Below are 22,202 nucleotides of genomic sequence, written 5' to 3' on the forward strand. Positions count from 1 at the left end.
CTCACATAAACATGTAATTTGTAACAGAAACTTTCAGATAAATATGATCTGAAATAAACCTCCAATAAGGGAACAATGAATTTCTGCTTTTATTTCCTGTTTTCTGAACCATAACTCCACGCACTACTCACCAGTGAAACTGGCCACACCAGTATTGTGTTTGTTCTGGGACAGAGGATCAGTTCACACCTGGTCACGTGGTTTCGAGGGATAATACCTGACAAGATCGGAAAAAAATTAAAAAAAACAAGCTTATCAGATTTGTACTCTACTCCCATAGTTTGTGTTTTTAACCACCAGATGGAGACAAATTAGATCTAGGACTAGTTGAAGGTTCCTGTAATGAAAATGTCATTTTCTAGGAACCTGCAGCAGATGAAGGGGTAATTTACATATTTTCTGAGATATCTGCCAAAGTAAAGCTGAGAAAGAAACTATAAAGAAGCCACTTAAAAGGTTGAAAATGTGTTTTAATAATAAAATGAGTAACAAATGTCCAGAGTTCATCAATGGATGGTTTTACATAATAAGGAAATAAAACTAACATGACACCAGAGTGAAGAAGATGTAACTACAGTCTCAGCAAATGACTAAATCAAATGACCAACACTTACAGATTAGATGCTTAATAAAGCTGCTTGAAATGAATAATGACAGTTATAGATCTGATTGATTTGAATGTAACTGCAAGAAACGATAGAAAAACACCAGAAAGACACATATTGCTAAAGATCATTGTTATATTTATATATATTAGAAACTAAGCAGTAACAAACTGATCCCAATGTCACCCAATAACAATCACTGTATGAAGAGCAAATACATTTATATGGCAAAAAGAAAACAAAATCAAAGCAAAATAGAGCAAAAAATATGATTTAAAATGTTCAGAGTCTTAAAACCGACTCATCTGAGATGTCTTTGAATTAAACAGGATGTCCTCATTATTCTGAGGCTTTAAAAATGCAAACAGCAACATTTTGTGCTGCATAATAACAACTGTTTGACAGATGAAGTGATTATTCCTTTAGTAAAGTCAGAAACTGACTGGATGAAGATGAGCTGAAGATGAAGATGAGCTGAAGATAAAATGAGCTGAAGATGAAGATGAGCTGAAGATAAAATGAGCTGGAGATGAAATGAGCTGGAGATAAAATGAGCTGGAGAACTTTAATCAGTTCATTTTATCCTGACACACACTGTAAAACTCCACAAATTATTGCTCAGTTATTATTTGGACATTAGTGATAAAAATGTGAATTATAAGATATGAATCAGTTCCAACATGTTTAATTAGTTTTTTGTACAAAGTCTCAGTGGTTGCCTTCGTTAACATTTTTTAAACTGTTTCATGTTCATGATTGAAACCCGGCTGTTGTGTTTTATATATATATATAATATTGTACCATGACAGGCTAATGCTGACAGACTGAACAGGTGTTTCCTGTTCTAAACCAAACAGAGACACACAGAGGAACCGGGCCTGAAGCCAACACCAAACCCAGGATACAGAGGTTCAGTGAATGTGGTGTTGAAGGTGTGGATGTGGATCAGAGAGTCGGAGGAAACTCTGTAGAAGGACAAAGTGCCGGCCGGATGGTCCAGATAGACTGCTACTCTGCTGGTGGCAGAGGAAGAAGAGGAGGAGGAAGAGGGGATGGAGTGGAGGCGAACTGATGTTCCTTTGTTATTGTGGTAGACAGAGTAAATCCCATCAGAGCAGAACAAACTCCAGGACTTATCGTTGTATCCAAACTCACAGTTGTCACTGTCTCCCTTCCTTTTGATTCCTCTGTAGCTCACTGACACATGAACTCTCCCTTTTCGCTCCACCTCCCAGTAACAGCGACCAGTCAGACCAGTTGTGCAAAGAAGCTGACGACACCAGTCAAATCTGTCTGGATGGTCAGGGTACCGCTGATCCTCCTCCACATGGGTCACCTTCCTGTTGCCGTGGGACAGCTGGCAGTTTCTGTTCACTGTGTTGGTGTCGATGGTGAATCGACAGGAATCTGGTGGAGAGAACAAACAATCCAGCTGCAGCTATTGATCTAAAATCTGTTTAGCCTTTGTAGTTATTAGCTTCATGTGAAGAGGATGAAAAATGATGTTTAAAAACCCACTTACATTTCCTCAGACCTGGTTTCAAGTATTGAACTCCAGCAGGCTCCATCCTGAAAGGAGGAAAGTCAGATCATTAGGATCCAGGAAGGATTAGCCTAGAAAGCTCACACTCAAATAAATTTAAATGTTTTTTCACCGTTAAAGAACCAAAGGAGGAGGAATGATGCTCAAGGTTAGTGTTTACACAATCTTTTAAGAGTTTGTTTGGGTGAAAAATACTCATTCTGTACCTGAGAGTCTCCAGTCTGGAACGCTCATCTTCAAATCTAGCCATCAGTATAGTTTTTCCATCTTCTCCTGGGTCATTATAACTCAGGTCCAGCTTTCTCAGATGGGAGGGGTTGGAGGTCAGAGCTGAGGCCACATGATCACAGCCCTCCTCTGTGACCAGACATCCTGACAGGCTTTAGATGTAAAAACACTCATTGTGAAGCCTTGTGATACTAGAGTGCATGTGCAGTCTATGTTCATAACGTTGCAGTAAAAAAGCATTTGGAAAATGAAAATCCTATAAATGAAAAATCTTTGATGAATACTGACCTGAGAGTCTCCAGTTTACAGTTTGGGTTTGCCAGTCCTGTCGACAGGAGGCTGACTCCAGAATCCTTCAGATCGTTGTTTGTAAGGTCCAACTCAATCAGACTGGAGGACTGGGAGCTCAGCACTGTGGACAGATGATGGCAGCTTCTACCTGACAACCTACAGGTGCTCAGCCTGAAAAGGTCATATTTCAATATATGAAAAAGTTAGAGAGGATTTATTGTCAGTTTTCAGTTATTTCAGTGACCATTGTGGATTTTTCAGTCATTAACACAGTGATACCATCAATTTTTACCAAATGTGTATCTTTAATAAATGTATCTTTAATAAATGTACTTCATATAAATGAAGTACATTTCACTAAATTGCTTAATGGTTTGACTCAAAGCATTTTAAAGGCTGATAAACTCATGTTTCTTGCCTCAGAGTTTCCAGTTCACACTGCGGACTCTCCAGTCCTGCACACAGCAGGGAAACTCCTGAGTCCCTCAGGTTGTTGTTGCTCAAGTCAAGTTCAATCAGGTTTGATGAAGAGGAGCCCAGAACTGAGGACAGAGTTTCACAGCTTCTGTCTGACAGATTGCACTGGCTCAGGCTGAAAAATAAGAGACAGAAACACTGGATATGTGGCAGCCATTTTCTCTCATTCCACTGTTTTATTTATCTGCATAACAAAGGAAGTGAAGCTGCATACTCACAGAGCTTTCTTTGACTCTTTGATCACTGGAATCAACCTCAGGAAAGCTTCCTCTGAAGGTAAATACTTCTTCAGGTCAAATACATCAAGACTTTGTTCGGATGAGATTAATATGAAAGCGAGAGCGGACCACTGGGCAGGAGACAGTCGTTCTGCAGAGAGACTTTCTGAACTCAGCAGCTGTTGAATTTCCTCCACTAAGGAACGATCATTGAGTTCATTCAGACAGTGGAACAGATTGATGCTTTTCTCTGCAGATAGATTCTCACTGATATTCTTTTTGATGTACTGAACTGTTTCTTGATTGGTCTGGGAACAACATCCAGTTTGTCTCAACAGGCCTTCGAGGAGTCTCTGGTTGGTCTGCAGGGAAAGACCCATGAGGAAGCGCAGGAACAAGTCCAGGTGTCCATCAGGACTCTGCAATGCCTTGTCAACAGCACTCTTGTAAATGTCTGTTTCTGCAGATTGATCTTCTCTTGCTTCACAAAGATGTCTTCTAGTTTTATTGTTGTTTCTGGTCTGTGTGGTTTCCTGGATGCTGTTTCAATCTGTCTGACCTCATGTTCCTGGTTGACCTCTCCAGTTCCTCCCTCTGTGATGTAGAGCTCAGTGTAGATCTGGTTCAGCAGAGCTGGGTTTCCTGCTTTAGCGATCCCCTCAAACACACACTGGAACTTTGTCTTCAAATTTGACTTGAGTTTCCGTTGACAATTTTCAGCATGATTCCCTGCATGGAGACAACACCTTGTAAGGCCAATAAAAATGGCTAACTGGGACACAATATTATGCAGCACTGGGTCAACCCTGGGAACTATTTCCTCCACTATCCTGTCTACTCTTTACAACCTAACTTCCAGTAGAAATCCAGGTTCTGCCTTAAGCAGAAGTATTCAGAGGACACTGGGATAGTTGGTTGTTTAGGGACAGACCAGAAAAACTACATAAAAACCTTGCCAAGGATTTTTTTTAGACATGATCTGCATCAAAAGCCTGCAGCTGAGTGAAACAAGGGGATGCGTTGTTTCCCATCCCCTTGTTTGATGGGTTGATGGGTTGTGAAGAGGTGGCAAATAGAATAGCCACCTCTTCTATTTGGATGCATGTAGATGGACAGTAGACAGTAGGACAGTACATGTCATGGCAGATCAGCAGCAGTTGTACCATTTACTGGCACTCAGTGTTGACGTTACTGCATCACAGTTTGAGTTTGGTAGATATGTATGAATGCTTTTGAAGGTTTTCATCTGTAGTTGAATGTTAAGTGTAACATTTTTGGTGTACTGGGTACAAGAATTAATACTAAAATGGGTCTTTATCTTGTGCATTGTTGCTATGTTTGTTTTTTTACAGTATTTTACTGTAAATACAGTAAATTCCCAAAGTTTAGATTTCATGAGCAGCACACTAGTCACCACAGATGATGTTTAAATCAAGAGAAAGCTGCTGAATCCAGAATGTCATTGAGCTCATACGACTGTTTGCTGCCCTGTTTGATTAAGATTTTCTGTATTTGTTCATTTCTCTTCTTTGATTTCAGTTTGCTGCAGGTTGGACTTTGCTGCTTATTTATGATATGGATTTATACATTTTATAAATAGATGCATGAATGCATTTTCACATATAATCATGTTTTAATTATTCAACATAATAGCAGAATTGTTTTAGAAATCCTCTTACTGCTCTGCAGACACTCAGCCAGCTCCTCCTGCTTCATCTTCCTCAGGAAGTTCAGGGTGATCTTCATCACCGCCTCCCTGCTGCTCCTCCTCTGCTCTTCATCCTCACCCCCCATCACCTCCTCATCCTCACTCTGACCCTCTGAGGATCCTGGATCATCTGGACTCAGAACCTTCTGGATGTTCTTCAGCTCGTTCTTCACAAAAGTGACAATGTTTTCCTCCAGCAGCTGGAACAGAATAAAAATTGAAGGAAACATCAGATCCATCTTGGGCAGATAGTCTAAAAAACAGCATGATGCTGACTGAACAGAACCAATGTACAGACCATAAATATGGAGTCCAGCTGTGTCTGATGCAGCTGGACAGACGGACCAGTGGGAACCTCTGAGCTCTGCTGGTCCACTCTGTGGAGGAACCAGGACAAATTGACCCATATTCTGTCTGTCCACACAGAGAAAAACTTAGATGATGCTTCGCTGCAGATCTGAGTCAGAATTAGTTTTGTATCTACATCTTCACTTCTCCTACACTGAAGCACAGTTTTCTGCATATCTTCACCTAAAACATCCACCCAGTAACAGTTCCTAATGAATTTAAATCTCATAAAACACTAAAATTTACTTTTATCACTGGTGCGCTGCTCTCAGGAATGAAAGAAAACTAATGATTACAGTACGAAGTAGAGGGAGAGAAAAGGAACTGTACTTGTTGAAGGTTAAGGATTTTAGTTCAAGTCTGTGAAAACAACTCTTATCTTAAAACTGATGCATAAATAAAATTCCTTTCATTTTTGGCATAATAGTCTTACCTTTGGTAATCAGAGGAGAGATGTTCTAGTTTAGATTCAAGCTGGTCGTCATTTTTCAGCCTCTTCCTATCAAAAAAACACACAAAGATCCAGACTGAAGTCAAATAAAAATGTTTTTTTAGTTTTTTAAACCTTAAAAATGGCAGCACAGGTTCCATCAGCGTTTAACAGGAACACTGGCATCCAGGGGCGATTCTAGGATCTGACCTTTAGGGGGGCTGAGCCCCCAGCAGGGCTAAGACCCATGAGAAGATATTTGTTGGTGCAGTTTTCTACATCTAACTGCTTATTTACATAGATTCACAAACAAAAGAACAATGTTCATTTTACTCAAACATAAAGAGTAAAATCAGAGAAACTTTACATTTTTTCCAGAGGTGAATAAATTCAGTTTGAAACAGAATCTCTAGATTACATCATAGCTGCTAACATCTGCTAACATTAATGAGACACAAGCAGCTGTGGAGTCACACAGTCCTAGAGTGGAAATTAAAATAAAATCTACTTAAAACTTTGCATTTCCAGTCATTTGAAGAACATTTTACTAAATTCATAGGATTAATAAACCTAAAACCAGTTTATTATCAAGGTAGACATTTATTTATTAGACAAGGTAGAACTTTATTTGAAAATCATACTTAGAAATTTTTATCTGAACGTTATGTGGCTGTTGGCCTTTTTTCTTTAAACAAGAATGTTTATCTATCTGTGGAAAAGTAGAAATTATGAGTCAGACTTTTACTATTTCAGTTCACAGTTCATGAAGTGGGTCTGTCATAGTTTCAGGACAAAACACCTTTTTCTTCGTAAAGAACCAGCCTGACATTCTGCACTGTTCTTTAGTTTGACATTATTTAAGTGACTCCAGAGATATTTGGGTAATTAATTACAAAACAACACAACAGTCACTAATCAAACTTCAAAAAAGAGCAATAAGAGTAATTAACAAGGCTAAGGACCAGGATCAGACTAACTCATTATTTATCCAAATATTTTGCACATATTTTGCATGTAAATATATATATATATATATATATATATATATATATATATATATATATATATATATATATAGAAGACCCAGTTCCTTCTGGGTCTCACTCCCAGAAGGAACAATAGCAGACATAGAGGACAGTTACAAGTACCTAGGTATACCACAAGCAAATGGCAACCTCGATGAGGTCACAAGGAAAGGAGCCACAGCTAAATACCTCCAACGAATAAGGCAAGTCCTGAGAAGCCAGCTCAATGGCAAGAACAAAATCCGCGCAATAAACAGCTATGCCCTGCCAGTAATCAGATACCCTGCTGGAATAATTAGCTGGCCAAAGGAGGAGATAAAAGCCACTGATATTAAGACTAGAAAACTACTAACAATGCATGGAGGATTCCATCCCAAATCCAGCACCCTGAGACTGTACACGAGCCGCAAGGAAGGAGGCAGAGGACTAGTGAGTGTGAGAACCACAGTCCAGGACGAAACAACTAAGATCCATAAATACATCAGGGACAAAGCCTCAACAGACAATGTGCTCAGTGAATATCTCAGACAACAGGGAACGGAGGTTGAGGTGCCAGAGATACCATCATGGCAGGACAAGCCCCTACATGGGATGTACCACCAGCAAATAACCCAAGTGGCTGATATCAGTAAATCCTACCAATGGCTGGAAAAAGCTGGACTCAAGGACAGCACAGAGGCCCTCATCCTGGCCGCCCAGGAACAGGCCCTAAACACCAGAGCAATAGAGGCCCAGATATACCACACCAGACAAGACCCAAGGTGTAGGTTGTGCAAGGAGGCCCCTGAGACAGTCCAGCACATAACAGCAGGGTGCAAGATACTGGCAGGGAAAGCGTACATGGAACGACATAACCAAGTTGCAGGCATAGTGTACAGAAACATCTGTGCAGAATATGGACTGGAAACCCCGAGATCAAAGTGGGAAACACCCCCAAAGGTGGCGGAGAACGCCAGAGCTAAGATCCTGTGGGACTTCCAGATCCAGACAGACAAAATGGTAATGGCGAACCAACCAGACATTGTCGTAGTGGATAAACAACAGAGGAAAGCCGTTGTGATAGATGTAGCAATACCAAGCGACTGCAACATCAGGAAAAAGGAGCACGAGAAACTAGAGAAATACCAGGGCCTCAGGGAGGAACTGGAGAGGGCCTGGAAGGTGAAGACCACAGTGGTGCCTGTGGTCATCGGGGCCCTCGGGGCAGTCACCCCCAAACTGGACCAATGGCTACAACCGATCCCAGGAACAACATCAGACATCTCAGTCCAGAAATGTGCAATCCTTGGCACAGCCAAGATACTGCGCAGAACCCTCAAGCTCCCAGGCCTCTGGTAGAGGACCCGAGCTCAGAGGATAAGAACCACCCGCGGTGGGTGAGAAGGGAATTTTTTTTTTTTTATATCTTTACTGTTTTCTTTAGAGGCTGGTTCTAGACCAGATTCACCACAGGGCCGTGCAGACAGTGTTTTTATGGAGACACTTAAAAAAAGAATTAAACAAAAACAGATTAATATTTCATCATTTAATAATGTGAACAAAGAGCCACTTGTGTCTCCAGAGATTCAGGTTGCAGGTCTCTGATTTAGCAGATGGAAAGTGTGATCCTATCTCCATACAGCAGTTAAAGTACCATAATTTTTAATTCATTTAATTAATTTTTATTTAAAATAATTTTTATGTATTTTTAATAATACCTTAAAAAGAAAATTGTGAAGAAGAAATATCTACCACTGAATATTTAAAAAAGATATTTATTTAGTGTAATTTCTTTAGAGCCCCACAGTTTCCATCCTCTCTGAAATTGTTCAGCTTATAATGCCTCTTTTCACTTTTCACATTTTTAAAAGCGTTTTTGCTTCTAAGGATCAGATTTTTTTCCTTTTTGCTATTCTGCTGGTTTTACGGGTTTTACTTTGAGTTTGGACTGAAAGCTGTCAAATCTGGTTACTGCCAAACGGCGCCATGTTTGTTTTTTTAATTAGCGCGCGTGAGGCGCATGCGCCGTGCTGGATAGAAATATGACGTGAGCGTTTAAAAGGCCCAGTTCGACCAGGCCGCACCGAGACACTAAACCAGTATTCTGATATTCATCCGCCCTGGAACCCGGGTTTTAAAATGGCCTTTTCTCCCAGGACGCTGAAGTGGACGCCCAGCCTAAAAAACTAGAAACTTCTGCGGATTCACCTGAAATCGTCTCCGTGTTGATTGGGCGCCTAAACACACCTGCTGAGAATCAGGTGGAGTGGGCGAACAGGCCGCGGGACCGCCATGTTTGAAATCGCTGCGTTTGTTACAAGGTAAGTTATTTTTCGGAATCCTTATTCGAAGTTGTTTGTTTTGTCCTTGGTTAAGTTATGGAGGTGATTTTGTGTGTTTGAACAGCAGCAGAGGACCGACCCGGCCATGGCGTCTCAGCGGTGGTTTGTCTGGCTGCTGATGAAGACAAGCAGGCCGAGGGCCGCCATCTTTAAAATCACTGCGTTTGTTACAAGGTAAGTTATATTGCAGAAACCTTTATTGAAGTTGTTTGTTTTCGTCTTATGGCCATAATTATAACTGGGCCGCCTGTTTTTTTATTTTTAAATTTTAAAAAATGTATTTTATGGCTGTAAAATTCTGAAATGTGCATGGAGTCTGTATTTTTGCTCCTTTTTTCCCTGAACAATCTCAGCGGTCAGTATCTGATAGTTATTAAACATTTCTGTCTATTAAAAACTGTGAACAGCTTAAAAATCAGAATTGAAATTTCCAGGTTTATTAGTGAAGAACTAAGATGACAGGGGCAAACAGTTTCAGCTGTTAACTATATTACATAAATTCAGAGAAAACTGAAACCTGGCCTCCAATTTACACGTTTTTGTTCCTGTTTTTTATTAAATTATTTCAGGCGTTTTAATTTTTTTTTTTTTGTGGTTGGCTCTGCAGCAGTTCCTTTCTAGCTGGCACCAGTGAAAGTGTAAATCACTTTTTGCCAAAAGTGATTTTTATTTCCATCCATCCATACTTTATCTAGCACACTGCAGGTACAGAGGGGTGCTGGTATCCATCTCCAGGGGTCAAAGGGCGAGAGACGGGTTCCCCCCCCCATTCATCTTTTGGCCAAAAAAAGTGCGTTTTTTTTTTTTTTTCTTCCCCAAAATCACTTTTGGTAAAAATATTAATTGGGGCATTCTTTTTGGAAGCTCACGATTTTATTTTCAGCATAGTAAATATTTATTGTACAAATTATGCAGGAATCAAGATGAAGCTAACATCTAGCTAATAGTTGTGTAGCATTCAAATGAAAAACCTTATTTTGTACAAACATTTTACATAACCTGGTTTGCTGGAATATATGTCTCATGTTCACTGCCTTCAGATATTACTCTTCTGAGATAATTTATCAGTCTGGTTGATTTTCTTTTAGACATTTCCATAGTTGTACAATACGAAGCTCCGCAGGGAAACTCTGTAGTTACAGAAATATTTTCTGTAATGTCTCCTGCAACATGCACATGTCATACACAGTTGAAAAGCCCTTTTTATGCACTTTCTAATACTTTTGGATTTTTTTGAATGCTACCAACCATTCAGGAGTTATGATGCAGAGTAGCTTGGGTGACAAATAAGACGGAGAATCTTTCTTGTGATTGGTCAAGCTCATATCAAACATTTCCCAGGTGGCTACCGTCATGTATCATATATGCCATGAAAGCACAATGTCTCAGCTTTTCTACCCTTTTAAAAAAAAAATTTTTATATGATGAACTGTTCAGGAATTACGGCAATGGGAAGTACACAGGCCGAATCCTGACGGCGGCGACGGGTTGTTTATAAGAGGGTTAAGTTATTGAAGCCATTTTTTTTGTGATTAAACAGCAGCAGAAGGCCACCCGACCATGGCATCGCAGCGATGGTTTGTTTGGGTGCTGGCGTCCCTGAAATATGAGGAAAAAATGGCGTCTGGAGCCAGCAGTTGATCGATTATGGATAAACTACAATCAAGCTGAGGATTCCCTTCAATCAAGCTGAGGATCGCTTCCCTCAAGCTGAGGAATCGCTACAAGGTGCCTGGCGGATCCGCCCAACCCATCAAAGGTTTGTTAAGTCAAAGAACTGTTCCAATGGCGGGTCCAGAAGACATCTCAAAGTAAGAGCTGCTGCTGGGTTTGATGCTGAAGCGTTTGGCTATGCTGGTTTGTTTTGATTCTCTGCTGAGAATCTATGCGCTGAGAAGGATTCTGCTGTTGAAAATCCTTCTGTCTTGGGTCTTTTTGCTGTTTACTGCTGTGGTCATGTGACCTGGGAAGGTTTAGGTGTAACTAGCATGTTGGAATCTGAAGTTCATGGCTGAAAGTCAGTTGTGATGTGAAAGATGGCTGCCAAAGATTTGGCAACATTTTAGAGGATGCAGGAAGTGATTCAGCTTAGGCATAATAAATATCACCATCATAATCCTTGATAACATACCTGCATATTATTAGTAATAATTTAATGTGGCTATGTTGACATTAATATAGCTGCATTAAGATAATTATCTTTTCTGTGAATATTATCAAATATATTTTTGGGTGAAAATAAGGTCTTTTACATTTCTACATACATTTTTATTTTTTGTATCTACTTAATATTTAGTTTGAAATCTAATCTAAATATTCTTAAAATGGCGTCCATACTGTAATAATCTAATAGCTCAACAAATTTTATTCGCGTTCAACAACAATATAAACGTGAAAATCGATTTATTTCTGCGTCGACTCGGCGGACAGATTCATTTCATTTCATTTCTTCTGGACGACGATGGTCAACAGAGATCTGCTGGAGCTGCAGGTCAGAGGTCAGAGGTGAGGTTTACACAGTCTAATCCACCACCTCTTATTTGCAGGTTTAAATCTGAGATTAACTCAGGTTTCCTTCCAGAGATGATCCAGTTGGACCCGTCTTTCAGTGTTAAGTTTGTTTTTAACCCAGTTTTCCTCCTAGACTAAGCTGCTGGATGACCTGTTGGTTCACCTAACTGTTTCTTTTCTCCCTTTAGCTTTTAAAATCACACAAACTGTTTCTCTGTAGATGAAGCCACCAGAGGACCTTCTGCTGCAGCCAACTCTTTTCTCCTATAGGATCCTCCTGGATCCTCTTTTCTTTTTCTGTCTTTCTCTTTATTCTATCTTTTCAATCCCCGGGGGTCGTGACAGATGGCCTTTCTTATAGAGCCAACTTCTGGTTCTGCTGGAGGGTTCTTCCTGTTAAAGGGAAGATTTTCCTCTCCACTGTCACTGCATGCATCCTCAGTATGAGGCATTGCTTTACCTTATGTAACTTTTAACCAATGTTTGATAACTGCAGTTTTCTTTTTAAATTTTCTTTCTGTTTTTTTGAAAGTCTTCTTGTGAAAAGGATGCTTTTCTTCTCCACTGTCACCACTTGAATCCTCGATGTGTCTTACGGTGACGGAGACTGGTTTTGAGCTCATGGTTGAGCGTTTAAGGTCTTGTCAACACCACATGGATGTGGACTGAGGGGATTTATAAGCCAGTCAGCAGTTTTTGTTGAGATGGAGACTGGAAACACCAGATGGCCTCAGACTGGTAGTTAATGTTGGTATCAAGATGGGCACTATGGTATTGGACTCTGAACCCAACAAAAGGAAATGTTGCGTGCTACTTCTTGAAGCCACTTCTCAAGGCTTTGAAGTCGTCGGATGAGTTAAAGGAAATTGGTAACAAAGGAATACAACGAAACGGTAAATCCATTCCCTGCAGGAAAAACACGGTAGGTTATATGAGGGGAAGATGTTCTGATCTTGGGTACAGCAACCAGAACAGATCTTCAATTTCCTGAGGGAGTCTTCCCAAAGGATCAATAAAGTACAAGTCTAAGTCTAAGATCCTGTTTTCTCTAGTCTGTAATCAAATATGTGTAATTCATTCTAAAAGGTCGCCTATTGAAAGTCAAGAACAAAGTGTAAAGGTGTGCGAACAACCGCAGGATGATGGAAGGATAATACCGCGTCTAAAGATCTTCATCGCCCCTCCGCTGATGGCTGACCTTAGTGACCCTACCGTCGGGCTCAGCAGTCTTCCTCAAGAAATGGTGCAGGTATTTTGTGGTTTAAGTGATATTCATAAATGTGTTTTTTGAAAAGTGACATCTTCATTCTGAGTCGTTAAAGAGTTTGACCTTAAACCTGCACCCATCATGTTGTCTTCCTGTCCTGTTCTTCAAGAACCCTTCTCAATCATTTTGTTTTTGTCTCTGGCTTCACCCTTCACAGCCTCCCAAGGACGGATGGAAAAGCCCTTCATCGCCTCCCGCTGATGGATGACCTCAGTGACCCCATCACCAGGCTCAGCAGGTTTTCTGGAAGACACCCTAGAAGTGTTCCCAGATGAGCAGGTAAGGCAGATGCTCCCTGATCTGGTTCTTCCCAATCATCTTGTTTTCGTCACTGATTTCGCCCTTCATCACCTCCGAAGGATGGACGGACGGATGGAAAAGCCCTTCATCGCCTCCCAAGGATGGACGGACGGATGGAAAAGCCCTTCATCGCCTCCCAAGGATGGACGGACGGATGGAAAAGCCCTTCATCGCCTCCCAAGGATGGACGGACGGATGGAAAAGCCCTTCATCGCCTCCCAAGGATGGACGGACGGATGGAAAAGCCCTTCATCGCCTCCCAAGGATGGACGGACGGATGGAAAAGCCCTTCATCGCCACGGACGGACGGATGGATGGATGGAAAAGCCCTTCATCGCCACGGACGGATGGATGGATGGAAAAGCCCTTCATCGCCTCCCGCTGATGGATGACCTCAGTGACCCCATCACCAGACTCGGCAGGTTTCCTGGAAGACACCCTAGAAGTGTTCCCAGATGAGCAGGTAAGGCAGATGCTCCCTGATCCTGTTCTCCATTTTGACTTGAAATGTTCTCATCAGTCTTCCTCATGAAGTGCTGTTGTGATTCTGCTGTTTTTTTTGTGATATTGATATGTGATCTTTTGAAAAGTGACATTTTCATTCTGAGTTGGTGTCCTGTGGTCCTTCAGGAATCCTCCTGGATCATCCGATTTCGTCCTTCATCGCCTCCCAACGACGGACAAAAGAAAATGACTGAACTTGAAACAACTCGGTTTCTTTTTTTTTCTGTCTAGGATAATTTTGTTTAGAAATTTCATAATGTTATTTTTATACATTTAAATTGTCTTTCATTGTTAAAGGTTAGTTAGAATTTAATGTCTGGTTTAGGTTACTGGAGGATAAATCAGTCATTTTTCAACTGTTAACATTTTTGTTTCTCGGTTATTTTTCTCCACAGAAACTACGCTGGGTCTGGCGTTCTGATTGGCTGTGGTTCCTTCCTGGAGGAGGACGTTGGCTGACATGACGCTGCCAGCCGACCCTTCTCCGTCTCCGGCTGCCAACGTTTCCATGAACGTAGTAAGTTCTCCTGAACAGTTGCTCTGTTGTGTTTCTGCTCCGTCTTCTCTCAGCTCCAGTCGGTCCTGGCAGGTGGCTGCAGATACTGAGCCCGGTTCTGGTTCTGCTGGGGGTTTCTTCCTGTTAGAGGGGAGTTCTTCCTCTCCACTGTCGCTACATGCGTACTCAGAATGGGGGACTGCTGTAAAGTCAACAACTCAACACAAGCGGTTTGCCGTCGCCCCCTGCTGGTCAGGAGGAGTGAATGCTGTAAGTGATGACTCCATACAATCTGCTGGGTTTTCTTTGGTACAAACCTCTTAAACTATAATTAACTTTAATTTACTGTGAATTAATAGAAATTGGAATATATGTGGGTGAACTAAAATTATTTCAGTCCATTGAGACAACATTTTTGTGAATTGACGCTATATAAAATTTAATACTTAAACCAACAAATGCACAACAAACAACCAATAACAAAAATGTTAAACCCCAAAAGTCAATATAAAGATGTTCAAAACACCAACAACCAATACAAAAACCTTCAAAACCCAATACAAAATCCTAAAAAAATCAATACAAAATCCTAAAAAAATCAATACAAAATCCTAAAAAAATCAATACAAAATCCTAAAAAAATCAATACAAAAACTTTAAAAAATCAATACAAAATCCTTCAAAACAAAATACAAAAACTTAAAAAAATCAATACAAAATCCTAAAAAAAATCAATACAAAATCCTAAAAAAATCAATACAAAATCCTAAAAAAATCAATACAAAATCCTAAAAAAATCAATACAAAATCCTAAAAAAATAAATACAAAATCTTAAAAAAATCAATACAAAATCCTAAAAAAATCAATACAAAATCTTAAAAAAATCAATACAAAATCCTAAAAAAATCAATACAAAATCTTAAAAAAATCAATACAAAAACCTAAAAAAATCAATACAAAATCCTTCAAAACAAAATACAAAAACTTAAAAAAATCAATACAAAAACCTTCAAAACAAAATACAAAATCCTAAAAAAATCAATACAAAAACTTTAAAAAATCAATACAAAATCCTTCAAAACAAAATACAAAAACTTAAAAAAATCAATACAAAATCCTAAAAAAAATCAATACAAAATCCTAAAAAAATCAATACAAAATCCTAAAAAAATCAATACAAAATCCTAAAAAAATCAATACAAAATCCTAAAAAAATCAATACAAAATCTTAAAAAAATCAATACAAAATCTTAAAAAAATCAATACAAAATCCTAAAAAAATCAATACAAAATCCTAAAAAAATCAATACAAAATCTTAAAAAAATCAATACAAAAACCTAAAAAAATCAATACAAAATCCTTCAAAACAAAATACAAAAACTTAAAAAAATCAATACAAAAACCTTCAAAACAAAATCCTAAAAAAAATCAATACAAAATCCTTCAAAACAAAATCAATACAAAATCCTTCAAAACAAAATCAATACAAAATCCTTCAAAACAAAATCAATACAAAATCTTAAAAAAATCAATACAAAATCTTTAAAAAATCAATACAAAATCCTAAAAAAATCAATACAAAATCCTAAAAAAATCAATACAAAATCTTAAAAAAATCAATACAAAATCCTAAAAAAATCAATACAAAATCTTTAAAAAATCAATACAAAATCTTTAAAAAATCAATACAAAATCCTTCAAAACAAAATCAATACAAAATCCTTCAAAACAAAATCAATACAAAATCCTTCAAAACAAAATACAAAATCCTAAAAAAAAATCAATACAAAAACCTTCAAAACAAAATACAAAATCCTTAAAAAAATCAATACAAAATCCTTAAAAAATTAATACAAAAACTTAAAAAAATCAATACAAAATCCTTAAAAAAATCAATACAAAATCCTTAAAAAAATCAATACAAAATCCTTAAAAAATTAATACAAAATCCTAAAAAAATCAATACAAAATCCTAAAAAAAAATCAATACAAAAACCTTCAAAACAAAATGCAAAAACTTTAAAAAATCAATACAAAAACCTTCAACTTAAACAATAAAATAAAGAAACTCAATATGTATTTATAACGTTAATTCACAGTGTTGTTGTCAAAGCATTTTATAAAGTTATTTCAATTCAGTCAGATTCCAGTTGATTTTACTTTTTTAATATTTTAGATTCAGTTAATTAAAGAGGTTTGTACCAAAGAAAATCCAGCAGATTGTATGGAGTCGTTACTTACAGCATTCACTCCTCCTGACCAGCAGGGGGCGACAGCAAACCGCTTGTGTTGAGTTGTTGACTTTACAGCAGTCCCTCATTCTGAGCATGCATGTAGCAACAGTGGAGAGGAAGAACTCCCCTCTAACAGGAAGAAACCCCCAGCAGAACCAGAACCGGGCTCAGTATCTGCAGCCACCTGCCAGGACCGACTGGAGCTGAGAGAAGACGGAGCAGAAACACAACAGAGCAACTGTTCAGGAGAACTTACTACGTTCATGGAAACGTTGGCAGCAGGAGACAGAGAAGGGTCGGCTGGCAGCGTCATGTCAGCCAACGTCCTCCTCCAGGAAGGAACCACAGCCAATCAGAACGCCAGGCCAGGTGTAGTTTCTGTGGAGAAAATAAACTAAAGCTTTGTTTATGCTAATACTGTCCATTTATATAAAGGTGTTATTTTCCTACACAATGTCCAGTTTGATCTGTAATAAAACTTTCAAATTCAGATTGTACAATGCCAGTCTGTAAGTAAAGGAACATGAATAAAACAACAGAACCAGAACCAAGTTGACTCAAGGGAGCCATTTTGGACCAGTTAATACTGTGAGGTCTTTGGTTTAACATCAGAGAGCCATAACTGTTTCTGGTTTTCTTTTTCCCCTCCGTGGGCTGCCACCTTATCGTGGTGGAGGGGTTTGAGTGTCCCAGTGATCCTAGGAGCCATCAGAGGCTTCATCCCTTTGACGGCTCCGTTTGCCACAGATTCACCGTGGCAATCGGTGAGGGATCGGACCAAGAGCAGCCCAAAGATCGCTTGGAAATATAGACGGTTTTCCTGTTTAAGACTAGAACTATAGATGGAAGTCAGGGTCTCCCCCAGTGTTTTATCAGCCTGGTGGGCCACCAGGCTTTTATTTGCCCTCCACCAGGCGATGGGTTGTTGGTTATTAAATAGGAATGCTGCAGGTATTCATGTTTAAGTGATATTTACAAGTGAGTTTTTGAAAAGTGGTGGTTTGATTCTGAGTCGTTGACGGGTTTGAGCTGAAAGCTGCACTCGTCCTGTTGTCTTCCCGACCTGTTGACGTCTCTGTGGAGTCGGGCGCTGCAGCTTTATAGCAGAGCAGAAATATCTGAACATGGTTTTAGCTTTAGGCAAATGAATATGTTACCTCATCTGGATACATTAGAAACTGAATCAGTCGAGCTTTTCATTCTCATCCTGATCTTTATCACAACTATGCAGCTAAACTTACTCTTGGTCAACTGATGTTGGTTTGGTCCCAAGAATCATTGACTGCTCCAGTTTATATCAAGAATTAAATTCCTGTCATTACTGTTCTGAGCCGTATGCAACGAAATTTTGTTCTGTATTCACCCTGTGCATGCAAAATGACAATAAAGTCAGTCTAAGTCTAAGTCCAAGTCTACTGTATCTCTTTACTGCTAACTCGCAGTAAATATCACTTAAAAAAAAGGTATTTTATTTCAGTCATACATATATTCTAATTGATATTAGTCATTATTCAAATTAAGAAACTTTTAAACTACCTAAGGAAGCCTGTTATCTTTAACCACTCTCCTCCTGACCAGCAGGGGGCGACAGTAAAAAGGAAAAACTCCCCTTTAACAGTAAGAAACAATAATAAAGCATTCGATATGTTCCAATGAGTTTTATGTAAGCTACAATATTAATTATACATTCATTAAAAAAACATCCTGAATCTTTAGGGTCCCCAAAACTTGTGGCCCTGGACGAAGGCCTGGATGACCTTTTCTTAAAGTCCGGCCGGTCAGCAGCAACATTCATACTTTATCCTCAGATTTGTTTGTTTGTTTGTTTAGGATAATTCCCAGTTGTTGGAGAAAATGACGGCGCCTCTTGTTCTGTTCCAATAACCAGTAAATGAATTAAAATGAGCTCTATTTCCATTTGCATGATTTATTTTTTTCTTTCTACCAAAAACTAGTTGAATAGCCTTCAGTCTGGTGTTTTGGTCTCAACTGAACCTTTTTTAAGAACAATTCTGTTTACACAGACTTCATAATTCATTTTATTTTTTATCGGTTTTTATTTTTCTTACTTAAAATGTCTTCCAGGTCCAGTGTTGGGTGTTTATTAGAATTTAAAGTTTGAGAATTTAATTTATTAGGTTATCAGTGTTTGACTTCCTGTTGGGACCAGAAGAGGATTTTCCCTCCACTCAGCAGCTTCTCTGGGTTTTTATTTTGTCGGACCACCGGACAGCCCAGCGGCTTCACAATTCACAGCAAATACTGCGTGTTAAAATAAAAAAGTCTCATTAACGCAGTTATTTTTTTTGTTTTGTTTTGTTTACAGATGCATCATATATTAAAAAAAGACTAAACGAACTACTTGGACATTAAAAGTAACATTTGGCTACAGTGAGCAGCTGGCGGCTGTAGTACCTGAGGATGTTTTAAAAAGACGCGGGTTGATGGCAGCTCATCGCGTCTCTAGGCAACGGTGACGTTCAGCGGCGGTCCGTAGCGTTCTGGGGTCCTTTAGCTCCGCCACCACCATTTAGCTGACCTTAATACTTCCTGTGTTTTATTTTGGTCATTATTGTTGAACTTGGTGTTGATGTGTGTATTATAGGCGTTTCTATCAGACAGTTATGAGCCAAATGTGGGACGACTCCGTATTTTACGGGACGGGTGGCGACCTGATGCAGGGCTGCTGAGAAACAGTTTTATAGAGCTAAAGCTAAAACAGGCCTAGATACGCTGCTGCTGGCATCTAAATATGAAATACTGAGATATTTTAGGATCTGCTTACTGATTATTGGGACTGAAGCGCTGAAAGAAAGGCAGCAGTGAAAGTCTGTTCAGGTTTAAATATCCAGAACAGAATAAAACATCCACCTTCTTTATGCAGAAATCATTACACTAGCTTTTAAATTAGCTCTGATTTTATAGTTCAGCCCAAAATTATTCATACCTCTGGCAGATTTAAATTTTAATAAAATCAGTCAATTTTAAAGGAAAAAATTAATATAATTCATACTTTTCTCCATAATTAGAGTGAAAAAATGACAGGAATCAACTGCTGGAATCTTGGAGCACCACTAGAGGTTATATACCTCCTCAGAGTCTCAGCGTTTTATTGGCATTTCTTTAGATAAATCTATAAAAATCAAAGACAGGATCCAACAGGTGGTTTCCTCAGAGCTGAAATCTCAGATGGCAGCAGGACGATGCAGCTCTTAGATCATTAAATGTTAAACTTTCACATCTTGTTCTGCGGCTGGACAGTTTTCTAGGTTCCTCATTTCTGCCAAACGTTGCCAAAGACCCAGAAAGTCCCTGAAAACCTTCAATCATGATGACTTTAAAATACAAAACCTCTGGTGGGTCAGAAAATCAGATCTGACCAGAATTAAAACCAGTTTGGTATATTTGATGATCATGTTAGTAGAAGATGGAGCAGAAGGTTTGGACCCGGCTCACCTCTTTGCTGCTGGAGGCTGGTCCGATTTAAACAGAATAATGACGTCCTTTGACTTGTTGCTCCTCCACGACACACAGCTGGGCTCAGCTGCACGACTCCTGCTGAATAACAAACGGTCGTGTTAGAAATGGATCGCTGGTAAAACGTGGCTGGACTGTTTTCCAATAACCACATCAATATATTTGTATAAAATCATCAAATTTCAGAGGAAAAGTTTTTCTTCAGGTGATAAAATTTTGTAATTTTGTAAATGTAATTTTTGTTGGGCTCACATGAACACATTAAAATAAAATAAAATTTAAAAACTCAAACTTAGATCCAGCTCACCTCTTTGAGTTGTTGCTGCTCAAAGAAACACAGCTGGGTCCGGGTCCAGGTTCTGGTTCTGGTTCTGACAGCTTCCTGTGAATGGAGACGGTTTGGTGATTTCACTGCTGACCTTTGACCTTTCCTGGCCAGGTAAAGGTCATGACCTCACCTCTGGTCCTCATGTTCCCCAATAAGAGACATTTTAGAGGGAAGGACTCTGTCCTCTCTGTCCTCACACTGATCCATGCTGCCACTAGGTGGCGCTCGCTCCTCTCACCTAAAACAGAAACACAAATAGGTTTGATATTTCAACTTAATTACATTTTTTATGTTCATGTTTTATTGAATTTGTATTTATTTTCTGAATAAAGTTAGAATCAAATGTTGAAATGATTTGTTTAATGAATGAATAGAGTAAAAAATAATTGATGACTTTTTGTTTTCAGGAATCTTGTTGAATCTGAAGCATTGAGAGAAAAATGTCAGGAGACACTCGTCCACATGACCTGTTAGCTAAACAGTTCAAGAATAAAAACATTCAAATTATTGATTCAGAACTAAAATAAAACCACAAATTAACCATATCTTATGAGTTTTAATGTGACATCTGAAGGTAGATCATCAGAGCTGAGAGTCTGAGGAAAAAATAAAAACTGGTTTTATCTTTTGGTGGAGACCAAATCCAAAAGTCTGAGTACAAAAGCATGCCACACTTTTCAGATTTATATGTATGTTTCTTCTACTTTAAAGTTATGGGAACTATAATCCCAGTAAGATCATTTCAGTCTGTGGTTGTAATGAACTCACAGGTGGAAACATTCAAGGTAGAACATGAAAAATTATTACATTGTTATTAATCCCTGATTATTTCATGACTTCTGTTGATTAAAGTCAGAGCTGGGCAGAGGACCAAAGATCATGCTCAGCATATTTTTACAATTATTTCTTAGTACTGAGTGACTGATCAAATTATCAATCATTTAATATTGAAAAATTACATCTTCAGATGTAATAATGTTAAGTGAAAATGTTGGTATTTAAGGATAAAAATGTCAATAATTCATATAATTAACAACAAAATGAGGAAAACTAAAATGTTTCCAGATTTTATTAAAAAACTTATGAAACTTTAAAACTTCATGCGTGTTGAAAAAACATGTTTGTTTTTCATTCAGCAGGTAGAAAATCCAGAAATGTTTCTCTAGTAAGAGCAGAAATACGTCATAGTAAAATTACACAAGTAAAAGTAAAAGTACTTCTGAAAATACGTTTTTAAAGAAGTTACTCACGTGACGTTTTGAGTTACATTTCTCAATGAAATGTTAAAATTCTCATCAATGATTAATGTTTTACCTCAACATTGTTAGTATTTAATATAAATATTTATGGATCCTGTGAAAGTTTTCCAGCTCCAGGCTGCCCATGCGTCCTGCAGGCAGATTTTCACCAGTCCCTCCCAGTTTGGCTGGGACTCTGTTACTGGGAACTATGGAGCGAAAGTTTCTGCTGATTCTGATCACAACGAGCCTTAAAACGACCTGACCCGCTCAAAAAGAAAGACATTTTAGGTTTCTTACCCACAGACTGAGATTTATGGGGCGAATCCAAACTGTGTCGCAATGAGGAAAGTGAAAATAAAACTCTGAGACGTTCAGGGACCAAAGTAAAGTCAGAAGAAATCAGACTCTGTTTACAATAAATGGGGAAATATGGCCAAAGCAAAAGAGGTTTTGTTTTAACTTGATGAATTTAGTTCAGTTCAGCATCTTGACTGGCTCCCAAAGGGGGAATTTAAAAACTCAAAACAACATAAAATACATAAACGATGTTAAAAACATTCTAAACAAACAAGCACAAATTCATAAACATATCAGATGGAATTTAAAACTCACAATTTGTTTTCATATGATGGGGGATTTTTCCCATTT

General features: G+C 38.6%; 2 protein-coding genes and 1 long non-coding RNA gene across 5 annotated transcripts; 1 reads left to right on the plus strand and 2 right to left on the minus strand.

Moving 5' to 3' along the window:
* Window positions 1-449: 449 nt before the first annotated feature.
* Window positions 450-2,867, minus strand: LOC116715726 (stonustoxin subunit beta-like). Its single transcript, XM_032556356.1, has 4 exons — window positions 2,665-2,867; window positions 2,355-2,528; window positions 2,128-2,174; window positions 450-2,012 (listed from the first exon to the last, which is right to left on the minus strand). The coding sequence occupies exons 2-4, from the start codon at window positions 2,396-2,398 to the stop codon at window positions 1,450-1,452; spliced, it is 654 nt and encodes a 217-aa protein (XP_032412247.1). The 5' UTR covers window positions 2,399-2,528; window positions 2,665-2,867; the 3' UTR covers window positions 450-1,449.
* Window positions 2,725-21,995, minus strand: LOC116715699 (uncharacterized). Of its 3 annotated transcripts, none has more exons than XM_032556320.1 (8): window positions 21,852-21,989; window positions 20,444-20,551; window positions 20,293-20,367; window positions 19,965-20,066; window positions 5,852-5,917; window positions 5,369-5,447; window positions 5,042-5,270; window positions 2,725-2,838 (listed from the first exon to the last, which is right to left on the minus strand). In XM_032556320.1, exons 2-8 carry the CDS (start codon window positions 20,518-20,520, stop codon window positions 2,834-2,836), a joined length of 633 nt encoding a protein of 210 aa, XP_032412211.1. In that variant the 5' UTR covers window positions 20,521-20,551; window positions 21,852-21,989; the 3' UTR covers window positions 2,725-2,833. The 3 variants fall into 3 exon arrangements, with proteins under 3 accessions (XP_032412211.1, XP_032412208.1, XP_032412209.1); XM_032556317.1 differs by lacking the exon at window positions 2,725-2,838 and adding an exon at window positions 3,588-4,091 and having other exon boundaries at window positions 21,852-21,995; XM_032556318.1 differs by lacking the exons at window positions 2,725-2,838; window positions 5,852-5,917 and adding an exon at window positions 3,588-4,091 and having other exon boundaries at window positions 21,852-21,993.
* Window positions 12,746-14,391, plus strand: LOC116715734 (uncharacterized). The gene is made up of 4 exons (XR_004338226.1): window positions 12,746-12,954; window positions 13,139-13,251; window positions 13,332-13,735; window positions 13,903-14,391. It is a non-coding gene; the product is annotated as an uncharacterized LOC116715734 (long non-coding RNA).
* Window positions 21,996-22,202: the final 207 nt, after the last annotated feature.

This window comes from Xiphophorus hellerii, chromosome 24 (assembly GCF_003331165.1).
Source record: "Xiphophorus hellerii strain 12219 chromosome 24, Xiphophorus_hellerii-4.1, whole genome shotgun sequence".
NCBI classification, from domain to species: Eukaryota; Metazoa; Chordata; class Actinopteri; order Cyprinodontiformes; family Poeciliidae; genus Xiphophorus; species Xiphophorus hellerii.

Coding starts and splice junctions, on each gene's coding strand:
- LOC116715726 (XM_032556356.1), bottom strand. CDS start 2,398: ATGGCTAGATTTGAAGATGAGCGTTCCAGACTGGAGACTCTCAG. Junction 2,175..2,354: donor TCCAGACTGGAGACTCTCAG/GTACAGAATGAG, acceptor TCCTCCTTTCAG/GATGGAGCCTGCTGGAGTTC. Junction 2,013..2,127: donor GAAACCAGGTCTGAGGAAAT/GTAAGTGGGTTT, acceptor TCTCTCCACCAG/ATTCCTGTCGATTCACCATC.
- LOC116715699 (XM_032556317.1), bottom strand. CDS start 20,520: ATGGATCAGTGTGAGGACAGAGAGGACAGAGTCCTTCCCTCTAAAATG. Junction 5,918..19,964: donor CAGCCTCCAGCAGCAAAGAG/GTGAGCCGGGTC, acceptor TTTTTTTGATAG/GAAGAGGCTGAAAAATGACG. Junction 4,092..5,041: donor GGCTGAGTGTCTGCAGAGCA/GTAAGAGGATTT, acceptor GTCTCCATGCAG/GGAATCATGCTGAAAATTGT.